The sequence below is a fragment of the Manis javanica genome, chromosome 1, assembly GCF_040802235.1.
Source record: "Manis javanica isolate MJ-LG chromosome 1, MJ_LKY, whole genome shotgun sequence".
NCBI lineage: Eukaryota > Metazoa > Chordata > Mammalia > Pholidota > Manidae > Manis > Manis javanica.
The window spans coordinates 169,746,627-169,762,110 of NC_133156.1; the positions used below are offsets into that span (position 1 = coordinate 169,746,627).

At 44.2% G+C, this 15,484-nt stretch overlaps 1 protein-coding gene and 1 non-coding gene across 2 annotated transcripts in view; both read right to left on the minus strand.

The window, feature by feature from the left end:
* Window positions 1–751: 751 nt before the first annotated feature.
* PTCD3 (pentatricopeptide repeat domain 3) overlaps window positions 752–15,484 on the minus strand; it is a 46,012-nt gene continuing 31,279 nt past the window's right edge. The window contains exons 15-24 of the mRNA XM_073241542.1: window positions 9,421–9,510; window positions 9,103–9,131; window positions 8,080–8,186; window positions 7,304–7,382; window positions 7,130–7,220; window positions 6,237–6,322; window positions 5,623–5,771; window positions 4,123–4,164; window positions 3,530–3,688; window positions 752–3,160 (exon numbers count right to left, since the gene is read on the minus strand). Of these exons, the coding sequence (XP_073097643.1) occupies window positions 3,082–3,160; window positions 3,530–3,688; window positions 4,123–4,164; window positions 5,623–5,771; window positions 6,237–6,322; window positions 7,130–7,220; window positions 7,304–7,382; window positions 8,080–8,186; window positions 9,103–9,131; window positions 9,421–9,510 (911 nt within the window). The 3' untranslated portion in view covers window positions 752–3,081. The remainder of the gene's footprint in view (window positions 3,161–3,529; window positions 3,689–4,122; window positions 4,165–5,622; window positions 5,772–6,236; window positions 6,323–7,129; window positions 7,221–7,303; window positions 7,383–8,079; window positions 8,187–9,102; window positions 9,132–9,420; window positions 9,511–15,484) is intronic.
* On the minus strand, window positions 4,582–4,715 carry LOC118971295 (small nucleolar RNA SNORD94). The gene has a single exon (XR_005059670.1). It is a non-coding gene; the product is annotated as a small nucleolar RNA SNORD94 (small nucleolar RNA).

The following is a 15,484-nucleotide window of genomic DNA, read 5'->3' on the forward strand; positions in this document are numbered from 1 at the left end:
CTTCCTGTTTTGCAGGGAGGCTGAGGGCTACCCAGCCACCGGACCCTTTTCCTTGTGGAGGTGGTTTCTCTAGCTTATTAATTGAGCCCTTTAAGGACACTGCCCTGGGCCTCTGGAAGGGGAAGGGTTTCTGGAGGGACAGGCTAGAGCCAGCAAAGGTGCCATTGTATGCGAACAGATCCACTGGTAGCTGGCAAAAGGTTTTCCTGGGAATAAATTCTATCATGACCTTCACTCTTTCGGGACATTGTTAGTTTTCAAGAGTCTTAAAATCTTGGTGAGCTCTATAGAACCATTCTTGGGCTTATCTCCAGTGGACCTTTTGAACTCTCAACTCCACAGCTCTGGAGATGAAACGGATAGCACTCTAACAGCTTAGGTTCCTTCCTGGGCCAGCTGGAGGCCCTACTGCCTAGGCTTTGCATCCGCTGCATTTGATCATCTGTGTCTTAGCACACTGCCTTCTAGCAAATAGGGTACTTCTCTGGTAAATTGCCACTGTACCTCTAAGATCTAATCTAAATGATTCCATAAAATTTGTTGACTACCCATCGACTACTATCTCAGAGTATATCAAATTTTTTGGCCACAACCAGCCTTAAAATCTTCCATGATCAGGTACATTTATACTTGTATACCTAAATGCATCTATTGCACTGTAAAAGTACATCATAAAACTGCATGTGATGCACTTTTTCTAATACATTTCATTAAATATTCTAGTTGTCACCACAAAAATTTATCTCAACTGTGCAGTTTGAAAGCCAGTCCATTTTATTTATTATTAGTCCTCAATGTTCTGTTGAAGAAAAAACGTAGTTTCTAACTCCCATACATTAGTAATCTGCGGCAACACTATAGAAGCATCTTCCACTTGCCAAAACTCCCTTTACTCTTCCCATTCCCTGAGTCCTGACTCCCAATTGCTCTTCTGATGCTCTGGTTTCAACAGCTCCTTTTTGCTAAGTTACTCAGAAATAAACTGTCCTCAGTTCCAAAATTTCCATTTTATCATATGGTTGGCTTTATATGCCATTATGTTGCTGCCTCAGCTATCATTAAAGCCTCATGTCCCTGTTTGGTGCTCCAAAGCTTGGTTTTAAAACTTGATTCTGTTCCTGATTGTAACTGGATTATAACTCGAACATTTTTCCTCAGAGCATTTTTGCTTACAATTTTGAACTGAGTTTCATTCAGGTTATAGATAATTTTTCCTATATAAATATCAGCTGAAAATGTTGGGACTGTTCAGTAAGAGTTGTCTTAAAAAAGAGGGGTTCTACATCACCAAGAAGCCACTCATTTAAAAATGCCTTTTAGAAATGCTGTACTTGAGTTGTATGAAGACATTCATGAAGAACAGACAGCAAATTAGAGAGTGAGCCAGGGCCCAAAGCAAAAATTGGTAGATTATTAACTAGCATGGAAAAACAGAACTTATGACTATTAAAAGCCGCTATTTCACTAGTCAGTGCAGTGCACACTTACAAATACAAGGTAATGGTGACCAACCCTATAAGGCCTTACTTTCCTCTGAAAAGTTCAAAGCAGTTATTTGCCTAGAGTGGGGATTTGAAAGAACCTTTAATACAGAACTAAAACCACTGAGCTACATGTTTTGCATCTCATCTGCAATCCAGATTGCAGATCAATCTGGGTGGGCTTCCCTCCTATCACCTCTATAGCTGCAAAGCACTATGGTGAGGATTGTTAGGGCCTAGCAAGGAAGAAGTTTCCATATTTAGAGACTGCAATGATTTGAGTGCTTGGCCAAGAAGTCAGGTATTTGCAGGTGCTGATAAACCATCAGGAAAGGAGGGAGTGAGTGAACAGAAGCTTCCAGGCAGGCAGGTCCTCCTCGGAAGTCTAAAACCAAGGTCTAAGGCTAATCTGCCCTACCAGTTTGCTCATTTGCTTTGGTGTTTAAGGAACAATGCACGTGAAGGCTTAAGTAGCTAACTACTGGCATTCTGCCCCACCCTCATTGTCCTTCAACTAGAAATCTTAAACTGACATTCTAGAAGGAAACAAAAACCAGTACTTAGGTGTCTGCCAAGGTATGACTGGGTCCTGGCCTAGAGAACCTGGTGACTGGACATACGAACAGGCACATATAATGGACATCAGTACAGTACAGTGGCCCGTAAATGTTGATCCTGGCAGGGTGAGGATGGAGTTGCTCATGTGGAGAACTCAGGCTAACTCTTAGATCTGGGAATCAGACATGAGCAAAGCAGCCCATGGTGGAAGACCTCGTGAAGGGAAGAATGTTGCTGCACACCTCCCAAGTTCTTGTTAGTTCCCAACACCATTTGGAAGTCATTGTGGAAGAGAAATGCCAGCCACAGAAGTTCCTGACTACCTTGATTACCAACCAGCAATACACAACCATGTCAAGAAAACATTTCAATCCTTTTGTTATCACAAACCCTCATGTAGACCCCTAAGTCTGGCACAACTGAAGGAGGTGTCAGCACATAGACCAAATAGGGAGAGGTGACACGCTCACGCAAGCCCCAAGTATAGTGGGAAGACTGGCAAAGAAGGCTGTATAAAAAAAAATAGAAGTGGGTCAGTCTTCATTTTCTTAGCTGTGCAGTCCAAACTCCTGCCACTGTTCAATCAATTCAAAGAGACACAATTTTTCACATCTAAATACCCCCTGAAACTGGACAACTACTGGCCTGGCATCTGTTGTGATGTAGTTTGAAAACCATCTTTAGACACCTTCTCTAAGGTCAAGGAAGTACCAGCATAAGCCCACAAAGGCTGACTCCACAAAAGATGATGCTAGCATGAGGCCAGTGGACAAACTGCAGGTGTGCAGAGTAAGAGCTGGAATCAGGAGCCACATGCCTCAGTGCGTCTGATGGAAACGGTAGCGCTGCTTCCAAAGTAAGCCTTGAATGAATGGCTTAGTAAGTATCAACTGGGTATTTGACCTAGTCAGTCAGTGCTGTGTCAACGCTGCGCAGTTCACCACATCTCATCGTTTTCTTCCTGTCACCAATATTAACATCTCCACTCAAGTGCGACTGCCGCAGCTGTGCTAGGCCGCAGCTGTTCCTGATTCATCCATTTTTATTTGCCTTCACTGCTGTCGCTGTCGCTATCGCTGTCACTGTCACTGGTCAGTGCAATTAGGTTTCCCAGGGAGTCTCTGCAAGGAAAATAAACTGGAGGGTTACAGTGCAACTCAGTTTTGGGGGACAGGGAACTATGTAGCTAAACTATATTACCAAAGGAAAAGGTTTACAATCAGATCTACAGGCCTCCCTGACTTGCATGACAAATGAAACCTTCATTACATTAATACATCCTGGCTTTCTGTAAAGAAGAAAACTCAGGAGATAGAAAGCTACAGAATCCCCTGTGACCTCACATTACAGTGTTCTGTTTTTGACTTCTTTGCTTTTGGAAGAATGAATATGCATGATATGCCCACTCACAAACACTAAAAATTTAAGTGGGCAGATACTACTCCAATTTCATAACTTTCCCTCCTGGTGACAATACAGGACCCACTTACTTTTGTTCCGGGCTGACTGCAAATTCAGCCATTAGCCTCTGGGTGAGGCCCTCACAAACAGGTAAGCTGAACGCACTCGCCAGCTTCACTATCTCAAGGGCCTGGGCAGTGTTGTCGGATGCTTTTGCACTGTCCATAAATTCACTCAGCAACTCATTTCTGCAAAAGAGGCAAAATATCAACATTCCCCAACCAAACCTCAACCCCCTCAGTCAAAAGGCTTACATGCAAAATCCAGCATTTCATAAAGTTCAGTGATAAATTTCTCAAAAGCCTGGAGGCAAAGTTACATGAAGTCTAACTTTAAAGGGCCAAAAGAACTAATGAACATTGGCTCAGTATGCCTTCACTGAGGACCATTCAGCATATCCCCAGTGTACTGGGGATCACTGACCAGGGATTAATAGAACAGCGCTGGTCTCAGGATGTCCTCGACGGTATAAGCGGCTGTCCATTCACATGTCCGTCAGGACAATGTCCAATCACTGTGGCTGAGGTCCATGAAGAACCCCCAATCACCCTAAGGTAAACAGCCAGCCCTGGCAGCTAATTCCAGGATGTACCCAGGCAGTCCTGTTAAAACTTCAACTTACCTAGGGATCTTATTATGCTTCTTAAAAAGGCCCAACATCTTCCTGTTCAAGATAAGACAGGAGAAAGATTATGAATGCTAACAGGACAGAAGGCAATGGGATGACCACAGCTGTTCTCCTAGCCTCAGACTGTGATCTTCCCAGTAAAACAGTTGGAAGCTCCCGAAGACATCTGTGAGCTCCACTGGTTCCCGGCCCTGTTTTTACATCAGAATCACCCCCAGTGCTTCAACTGCCTTCCCTAGACTGAACAGGTATATATTACAAGTTTCATAGGCAAGTCTGATTTGCTGTCAGTATTGAGAAGTGCTGGGTATATCCTCTTGTGGAGGATCCCTTCAGTCTCCCAAGGAGGGAGGGTATCCTGTAGGCAGTTGGGAGACAGGGAAGCAGTAGCATGTGATCTCCTTCCTCTTACAAGTCACGTGAGTTCAGTTTCTTACAACTTGTTAAGAAGAGCAGGCTCAGAGTGAGGCATCAGTCTCATGTAAGTGCCCCCATCATCCTGCCACATGCAGGACAAAGAGGAAACATACATTCAGCTCCCATGGCTCAGCTGAGGTCTGTACCCCTGCGCCAATCATCACAGCCTGATTCATAACAAGTGTGTGTCAACCTGACTCAGTTAACAAATCTGAGCCTCTAATGCACAAGCAGCATAGTCTGTTACGTGTGTGGGTCACACAATTAAGACTAGTTAAGGCAGCAAAGCCTTCACCACCTTTTCTCCTGGAGACAGTGAACAGCCACATTTTAGACAGATAATCACATGCTCCAATTATTTTCCTGCACTGAAGAAGCCATATACAAGCATCTCCCACTCACTGACTCTCAGACACACATTTATATGCAAAACAAACTACAGAATCCCCTGTGACCTCACGTTACAGTGTTCTGTTTTTGACTTCTTTGCTTTTGGAAGAATGAATATTCATGACGTGCCCATTCACAAACACTAAAAATTACCATGGGCATGAGGTGCTGATGAAAACAGAACCAGAATAAAGTGGCACAAATCAAAGACAGGTTCTAGTTAGGACCATGTTTAGTAAATACTGGTAAATGCCAGTTTCCTGAAGTCCTGGTACACAAGCCCACATTCTAATGGGAAGATGGCAGCACCCACAAATGAAATACTTGAATAAACCATAAGCCCAAAACATTTTCCAAAGTAAGATTCTCTGACTACTTTGTTCTATTTAAGTGGACAAATGACTTGCCCACAGACTCAGAAAACAGAGAATCAGAAAACAGAATCAGCCCACTGAATCATATCCTCCCTTAAAAACACCATACACAATTATCTCCCCAAAGTCTGCTTTTCTGTTGGAATTTAAAGTTTCCACAGAAAACTCCTCATGCAGAAAACATGTCTGCCTTCTGATAAATTAACTACACCATCATACAACCAAATTAGAGAAACTCTACTGATGAGGGTAGATGTTCTCTGAGATTGCAAGTATAAATGCTTCTAATTTATACTTGTGGTTTCATACTCACCAGGCTTCTTGGGTTCTCCCAGCCCTTAAAAAGAGGACAGTTATATAGTTCAAAGGGTTGGCTGGCCAATCAGGAGCAGTCTGTCTGGCACCCTGGCTTTCATAAGTAGATTTCATATCTGCAGCACAGTCAGCAAACGCCACCTGGAGCTGAGAGGCTCTGAGTCAGCAGAACTGCATAAGTGGTTTTACAGTTCTCTGTTCATGAGCTTTCATAGAACCATTACAATTTTTAAGCAATGCATTTCAACACATTACATGTATAGTACACAACAGACTGATGATCAAAAAGAAGTGCTGTGCCCCACGGTAAATAATTTGATTAGCTACATATTTCAAATCAAAGATTGGGTTTTCTTTTTAGATGGGAATTTAAAAGAAAAATACAAAGTGTTATTGTCAGGATGGAGAGAAGCTATTTTCATGTTGTTAGCTTTGGACTAGGGGAATGAGAGTGACTTTAGAAATGGTATTCCACTAATGGTTGAATATATTTAGATGGCAGAGCTCTCCACAATGATAGGGGAAATCAGGTAAATCACCTCACAGGGCCCTTAGCATTAGAGGATATAGTGGTCAGGATATAACCAAGCCTCAGTGTCACCTCAGCCCTACCTCTGGTGGGTGCCGATCCCTTGCCATGAGCATCAGGATTTCCTCTTTCAGTTCACTGCGAAAAGCGTGACCATATTCTTTACTATCTTGAAAGAAAAAAGTAATATAGTGAGAAGTGATGATTGTCATGTAAAACCAACATTTCTTGGCTGATCTCTGTCAATTGTCAACTGTCACCCATATTTTTTGGTGGGTGAAAATAAGTTGCTGACATTGTCTATTCCAGATTTGTTCCAGGATTCCAGAAAATCAGGAGAATGATTCATGGTAAGAATGGACAAAAGAGCATGAAAGCAAATGCCAATAACCTGCTCCCAGTAAAGTGCCAGATGCAGCACACACTACACTTAAGCAGACACCAGCCCCCTATGGAAGACCCCATTCTATAGCCCTTGGCAATCAATCAATCTTCTCCTATGTACAATCACCACGGCAGTCTGCTCAAGTAGTGTGGCAGGGCTGTGGGGCTACAGCCTCGGTGTCTCAGACAAGCAAACTGAGGCAGACAAAAACTAACTTTATATAGCCACACTTTTGGCTAGTTCTTAGAGACCTAAGTATCACTGTCTGGTTAGCAATTAGGCCACAGTGATGTACTGGTCTGGGGCATGGCGCTGGTTTTGGGGTTGGAGTCATGCGCTCACATTCAGGGCATGCCATGTAACTGGCACTGATCTCTCCTTTGTCATGTCACACAACAGGTCACTTTCAATACATTTTAATTCATGCAATCCAATATGAAACATGAACAAGTGACCCTCAAGGAGACCTCAACTAATGTAGGCAAGTTAGTCAAAAATGGAAGTTTTCATCCCTACAAACGTTAACATGTCTGTTAATCAAAATGTAGGACAATAAGGTGAGATGAGCTGGACATACAAGCTGAAACTGACCTTTCCAAATCTGAGGAATCACTTCTAGCCGGTTGGCCACATCCAGTGCTTGAAGAAGATCTATCAGTGTTTGGGAATGGGGTAAGAAGACCTGATTAAGAGAAATACAAATATATTTTTAAAGTGTTAATCAGCAACAATACCCACAAACACATCTTCAAGGAAATCTCTTACTGAAGGTATTAGGTCCTTGTACCATTTCAAGGTGACATCAATATGTTCCATTAGACAAAGCAAATGGAAGAACTTGGAACTGCAATGGAGAAAAGAGTTGTTTAGTCTAGAATCCCTAACAATAGGGGAAATAATTAAAATTACAGCATAGAATTTAAAAACAATTCCAAACAATTTCAAGTTACATGGGCTAATGCTTGACAAAGGAGGTGCTAACTTCTTTCTGGACCTTCCTCTCCTCAACTGGCAGTTCATGACTGCCTCCTCTTTCAGGTCACGGTGAGTAAAGTATCATTTTCATTTAAAAAGCATTCAATGTGAAGCAAAGATTTGGACACATAGAAGACAATCACCTATTAACAGGCTGCCTTCTTAAGATCTTGTTTTATCTGCCTAATACAAACCCATTTAAAGAGTCTCTTAGGGCTCTAATACTTTTCATCTTTAAAAACAAAAGAGCCTGTGAGGAAATCTTCAGGGATCCACCCAGCTACAAATTCAAAAATATAAAATAGGGCACAGAAAAAAAAGATAAGTGGATTTAAAGTGTTATAAAGGAAAACTGCTTAAAAGATACATAAGAGACATCTCAGTCTGGCAAATCAGTTTTACCACTGCTTGAATTTTGGAAGTGCTCAGTTAACATAGAGTGTTAAGTCAGGAGCATGCTGCCTGAAATAAGAGGTGAAACAGGAGGGCCACCAACAGCCTCCTGCTTCCAGAATCTACTAATGGTGCCCCATTAATGCAAAAGGATACACTTTCAACACACTTACAAATAGTATTTCTGCCTCTGATCAGGTCCAATGAATTTCCGGTTATCACCAGTGTTTAAAAGGCCATGTACTTGGTAAGCAAGTTCTAGATCTCTGAGAGATGAACACTGAAAATTTACAAGTAGTTAAGCATCATCTTATGAGCCAAACAATGGCTCATTACAAAAGGGAAAAAGCAGTTTTACTTGTGCAAATATTTATGCAGATTTAATGTATTGATGGACAGCAAACGAATTAAAATTAGGGGAAAAAACAAATTCTTAAGTTCTGTGAAATTTAAAATAAAATGATTTTGATCTAGTAATTATACCTTTAGAAAGTAATCCAATGAAAACACTTGGTCACTTAACGCAAAAGACAGAAGGAGTGCTCATTCCAGCATCATTGTACTAGCAAAAACCCATGAAATAACTCCAAGCCTAGCCTCAGGAGAAGAGTTAAGGTAAAGTGTAGCCCTTCCCTACTATGAAACACTGAACTGCAGTCAACAAACAAAGTGCCATGGAAATGTGCCTGGGAGTACATGTTTGAATACCCAGAGGAAAAACCTCAAGAGTACACACTACACTGTGGAGCAAATCATCCTTAGGAAATAGGATACGCTAACTCATTCTGAAATCTGTTCGGAATTTTTCCTGTAATTATCATGGCAAAATGAAAAGCCAAAATTAAAAACAACAGGTATCAAATAGAAAAGTTACCAAGAGACAAATATGAAATACTCTGAAACCTTGTCTGAATAAAGGTATGAAAAAGGATAATAATACATACAATAAACACAGAGTAGGGATGTTACATGACTTGGTACAGATTTCAGAGAAAGAGAGAAAGGAAAGGGGAGGAGAGGATGGAAGGAAGAGAGAGGGGAGAGAAGAGGGAAGGAAGGAAGGAAAAGATAGAAAAACATGAACATTAAGAGGGAGTAAAACAATCAGGAAGAGGCCCTCCACCAGTTACAGATAAATTTAGAAACTGAGTAAAAGGAAAAAGGAAAATGAACGTTAAACAAGAAACAGTACTTACAACTCTCATGGCTGACTGAAAAAACATACCTGAAAAAGGTCACAAGAGCCTTGGTTACTGTGGATAAACTGTATTTTCAAGTCAACTACATTAATAAAAATCCTGGCAACAAAACTGGTAATGTACGATAAACCTAAAGAAATAAAAACTCAGGAGGAGAGGAAGTGCACGGCCGAGTGCCACAGGCAGAGGCTTTCTCAGAATAATCACCCGAAAGATTACCAAGCTAAATTAACCCCCGTCCTCACCACAAGGCCTCTACTAACTGGCAGTCAGGAAAACAGGCTGTCTTCTTCCATAAGCAATTTCTGTACATACCATCATCTGGGTCCCTTGAAGAAAATTTCTTTCCTGTCAATTCGTTCATGATGTCGTAGATTACGGCACATGATTCTTTTGAAGTGAAGCCTGCAAGAAAGCAAATGGGTTTTACCACAAGTCACCTCCTGTACGAGCACCGCGAACAGAGCACCTAGTACAGCACCACAGTTCTCCTTTCTCCGCCCTCAGCATCAGGCCTGCCCAGCGCGGGTGTGCTGAGGAACTAACACCCCACTGAGAACAACCCCTCGGCAGCAGGCAGCAGCTGTGGGTCTGTGTCCACGGGCTCCCCATGGAGACCCTGCCCTTCGCACATAGTCTCTTCACAAACTTGGCCTTCACTGAGTGGGAGATAGATGTACACACACAATCATACCCTCACCAAGTCCACACGCTTAGAAGAAACATGTATTTTGCTAGTAATTATTTCTGTTCTTTTTAAATAAATCAGGATGAGAAGATCAAGAAAAAGAAAACTCTAGAATTATGGATGTGGGCAGTCCTTCAAAAATCACATGAACTGAGTCCTAGTAGGTCAGAAAGCACGTGTAATACTCCCAACAGATCACATTATTCATCTGCATTCCCTTTTCTACCTTATCCACATATGAATGAAAATGACATTACATTGTCTTAATGACAGCAGACAGACTTTTGTAATTCCCACAAGCATGTACCCATTTGCTAGCATTCCTACTTATTTTATTAGTTACATAATAATCTATTTTATTATTGTTTTTTCATTTTTTTAGTCTTTCTCCTTTGGGTCAATTCTTACAAACTGGCAGGCAGTCATGCCCACAGGTGTTACCTAGGAAGCCTAAGAACCACTAACTATAGTTAGCAACCAAAGTGATATGGGATGGCACAGAGAAATGGACCAGGGCCTGGGGTCAGAAACATTAGTTTCACTACAATGTTGCCAAGGTTGAGTACAATCTTAAAGATATGATTGTTGTGAAAATTGTGAAAACTGTTTACCTGTTTCCAGTATAAGGTCACTTACCAGCTCTCCCATTCTAAGACATAAAAAAAACTTCCCAACAAGTGAGATGTGGATTCGGTAGCATTAGCCCTCCAAAATAGGGATAATTGAGTTCCTCTGTGTTGTTTTTATGTATAAAATTGACTGCAGGAGAGAAGGACTTGTCTTGCCAATGGGTTTCAGCCCTGGGCAAGTTCGCTATGGATTCAATGTGACCAAACAAATTGACAGCAGAAAGCTCTTTGGGGTGAAAGGGCTTACTACCCGGCTTGTTCTCCGGCGGTAGGTCAAGCACTAGCGTCTGCCTCCACCCAGAGCACTGGACTGAGCTCTCTATATAGCAAAATAATGGCTTATTGTCTAAAGGTGTGTAAGTGGTAGCCCAGCAACAGGCTAGTTATATCATCAGGTGGTTTAAGTTCAGTGAGGATCCTGGCCATAGGAACCCCAACTTCCCCACACTCCACCCCTCCAGGATTCTCGCCTTACAATCTACATGCTTTCAATCTTCTGCAATGGTCCCAGTGTGAGAAACCTGGAGCACTGCAACCAGATTCCACAACAGCAACAGAGGTTAACAACTTAGAGATAACAACAAAAATTATGTAATAATCCTCAAGCCAGAGGAGATTCCTAATAACAAAAATTATAATAATCCCCAAGCCAGAGGAAGTTCCCAATCCACAAAGACTTTAGGGGCTATAAGACACGTTTTAATGCCACCAACATAGACAAATCTTGTCCATCAGGTAGGATGTGCATTCAAGAGAGTGGTCCTGTGATAGGACTACAGCAGGACGGTGGTCCCTTCCAGGCCTAGTATACCATACTTTTACTCCTTTCCCCGTGGGGGTTACTGAAGGGTCTATATATAGTGCTACTGGAGGTGCATGCACTTTCCATAATGATAAAACAAAACTCCCCGGTAAGATGCTCCTACCTTCTGGCTACTCAGTATATACTACTGTGACCTTTGGCGGCCACTCTGCTGTTGTTCCAGGAATACACAGGAGGCCAGCTTCCAGGCCTTGTCCCCAAGGTGCCAGGAGAGCCAGCCATCGTTGGTCCATGTGTTGAAAGGTCCAAGGCCACGTCCACTCAATGGTGTGTCCGGAGTTCAGTGCAGTTGGTGTTGGCAGCAAATGTTATTCTGGTGGCCAAACCTCGGCTTCGGTGATTCTTCCTTGGTTTGTACTTGCAGTTGTATGGGGGAGGCAGCCATATGTGTTTACATATCTACGGAGCTCAGGGCCCCCTTTTGGGAGTCTCTCGTTCAAACGCTGTAGCACAGTTCATAAGCAGACTGACCATCCCCACAGACTGTTAGTATCTGACTTTAGTCTGGATTTTAACAAGCCATTGTGCCTCTCCATCATGCCTGCTGTGGTAAGATTGTATGGCACATGAAACTTTCATTTGATTCCCAGCTGTCGCACCCATTCTTGCAGTGTATGTCCAGTAAAATGGGTGCCCTGATCACTCTCAATCACCTGTGGTCGGCCATAGGCAGCAAAGAGATGCTCCAGGCCTCTTTTGGTTGTCTGCTGGTCTGCACAATGGGTAGGAAAAGCAACCAGAAGTCCAGTAGCTGTGTCCACACAAGTCATGGTATACTGATATCCTTCTGACACAGGTAGAGGCCCAATATAGTCTATCTGCCACCTGACAAGGGGTATAGGCCCCTTAGCTATTGTCCCATGTTGTTGTGGAACTCTGTGTAAGTCCCTTTTGGAGCACACGACACACTCCTGCCAGGCTTTACTAACTTCTTTGAAGGTCAAAGGCAAGCCCCACCGACAGGCTACAGCCCACATTGTCTTTTGCCCTGCATGCAACAAACGCTGATATAGCCATTGGGGTACATCAGAGGCAGACTTTCCTTCTAACCAACGTATCTGGGCCAATTTATTTGCCTCATCATTTCCTGGGGATGCCAGTGGCAAATGACCTGTCACATGGTAATTATTTAGGTCTGACCACAGGCCCATAAGTCTTGCCATAATTCTTGCCCCCAAAGGGGTCAGTGACCAACCAGCCAGTTGGCATGGTACCAGGTTGGCAGCCACAGGGTTAAGCCCCGATAGACAGCCCAGCTGTCAGTGCAGACAACTATAGGGGAGGGCTCCTGCCTGATCACAAGCCACACAGCCCGTAACTCTGCCCATTGGCTGTTCTCCCCCTCACCATCTTCCATCCATATTGTTTCAGTCTTAGGATGGAAAGCTATGGCCCTCCATTTTGGGGGCTGCCCACGACTGGAGCCATCTATGTACCATGCATCTTCAGGTATAGGGGCTCTTCCCTCCCGATAGGGACTCTCTGCTACTAATGGTTCAAAAGCAAGTTCTTCCTACTTTTCACTAGTATATACCACTGGCCCCAACAAGCATTGGGAGTTCTTCACTCAAGGGGCTACTAGAGAGGGCACTACACTGCTGTAGGTAAGCACCCCACTTGGCTAGTGTGGGTGTTTGTGCCACACCACTCCTTGGCTTTTGGGTACAGTCTCGTACCCACCCTAAGATGGGATAGGTGGTTGTTACCTTTATCGAGGCCATTCCAGTGATGGATTCTGTAGCCAGCAAGGCATGATACACGGCAGCCAGTTGTTTTTCTATCAAAGTGTATTGTAACTCTGCCCCTTTCCAGAGTTGTGACTAGAATCCAACGGGTTGGCATGTTCATTCAAGCTGCTGCCAGAGACCCCAGCCATAACCGTCTTCAGTGACATGAACGTCCAGCTCACAGGGCCTTGATGGGTCTATCACACTCAAGTCCTGCACGGCCTTGACTGCCCGTTTTGCTGTAGTAAAGGCAGATGCACATGTTTCATCCCAGTAGTGAAAATCTCTTCTTCTGGGCCATAATTCTCTGGACTATAGATGGCATTTCTTATGCCTGGCTCTCATAGCACCTATTGGAGTTCAGCATATGTCTGCCATCTAATGGGAGTGGATGGTAGATCACCCAGATTGGGCCACACAGCACCAAGTGCAGCCATAAGCCAATCGAGGAGGGAGTGACTCCCTGGGGTCTGATGTGCATTTTGTAATCGCTGCCTCAAGGCAGGCTGCACTGTCAGGGAAGACAGCTTTCCCATCTCTGATTCCTACAGAACAATTCAACCCACCCCTAAATCCCACAGACGCAGGAGCAAAGCTGATATAGACTCTGAGGGCTTCTGCCTAAACCAGGAGCCCAAATCCACCGGCTCAGCCTGAGTATAGGGGTGGGGCATAGAGTGCTCCACAACCTGGGGAGAGGGCTGCTCCTCTCCTTGGGGAACGTTCAACTGCGGGGTCTTTATTTTCTTTACAACTACTGGGCGAGCTTTCAATACAGGAGGTGCCAGTGCCTCCAGCACCACCCCTTCATCCTTCCCCAGCTCCTCCATTTCTGGGGATGATGGCACCTTTATCTCCCCTCCCCCGAGTGCCTCCTCTGTTACAACCTTTACCTTTTCTACTGTGCCTCGCAGCTATGCTACCTCTGTCTTCAGGTCTTTTACCTTCAGCTCAATGCTTCGCAGCTGACGTTCTCCTACCACCTCCGCCTGTGCTTCCTTCAGGAGTTTGTCTTTTTCCTTGATGGCCTCTTCCTCCTTCAGAACACCTGGCAGTGCTGCTGTCTTGTATCCAATGGCACCTCACTGCCAGTGCTCTCGTATCAATGCCATCTCTTTCTTCAGGGAATCCAGAGTTTGCAGCTGGCATTCTCATGCCACCTCCTCTTGCATCAATGCCATTTCCCTCCTCAGGGAATCCACAGAAGTTTGCAGCTTGTGTTTTCGTGCCGCCATTTCTTGGGTCTCCTCTGTAGACTTTTTAATACTGTGAGAAGCAGCCAACTCACAGTCACTGTTGCCTCACCGGCACTCTGCTTCTCAAAGATCTGCTTACTATACCAAGGGCCACCCCTACTGCCTCAGGTGTCACCTCCACTTGCCTCCAGTCCTGGGGTGGGGCCCAGTCCTCTAGAAGGGGTCCACGTCAGACCACATACCCATTGGGGGATGACCCACTCTTTCCCCATTCACAGGGGCTGCCCGCTGAAGCACCCCACCCATAAGGGCACCTTGTCTTTTTCCTTGGTCAACAGTGAACGAACTCTGCTGACTTTCGCCAGTTGTCTTGCCAATGGGTTTCAACTCCAGGCAAATTCCCTATGGATTCAATGTGACCAAAGAAATTGAGAGCAGAATGCTCTTTGGGGTGAAAGGGTTTACTACCTGGCTTGTTCTCTGGCAGTAGGTCAAGCATTAGCATCTCTGCCTCTGCCCCAGTGGGCCGAGCTCTCTATATAGCAAAATAATGGCTTATTGCCTAAAGGTGTGGAAGCGGTAGCCTAGCAACAGGCTATTTACATCATCAGGTGGTTTAAGTTCAGTGAGGATCCTGGCCATAGGAACCCCAACTTCCCCACAGACTAGAATTGTCATTTCAGAACCCAGAGGTGCTTTCTCAAGTTGGGACAAATGGGTAAGAACTAGCAGACTGCTGAGTGCCTGCTATGTGCCTTCCTAACACGGGATAAGACACTGTGTGTACTTCATTTAATCATTACACCCTGATGCCATTAGTCAGGGAAGACATCCAGTCCCTTTTCACACAGCTGGTAAACAGTCAACGTAAAAATTCAACTCAAGTGTGCCTTGCTCTCAAGACCATTCAGCAGAGCACAACTCCATCAGGGACTGGCTGACCTAAGAGTAGGCAACAAATGGGGCCTTGAGGTTCCTCCATGAGGCTTCAAAATAAGGTTCTGTGGAGCAGCACTATCTAACACCTTCCTGCAGAGACGGCAAGCTTCTGTGTCTGCGTCACTGAATAGAGGTGCACGCAGCCACACATCCCTGCTAAGTACCAGAAAGCAGTGCAGGAATTTTACATTTAATTTTCACTATGAAGCCATGTGTGGTTAGAGGCAACTTTATAGGACTGCGCAGTTGAAGAGAGCAGAAGGAACTCTAAAGTGAAGCAGCTTCTGCCTCACTTCTAACCACCCCCGCAGCACTGTTAATACAGCTAACGACCTCCCTCCACTCCAGCTCAAGTTTTACATCTCAAACAAGCTTCC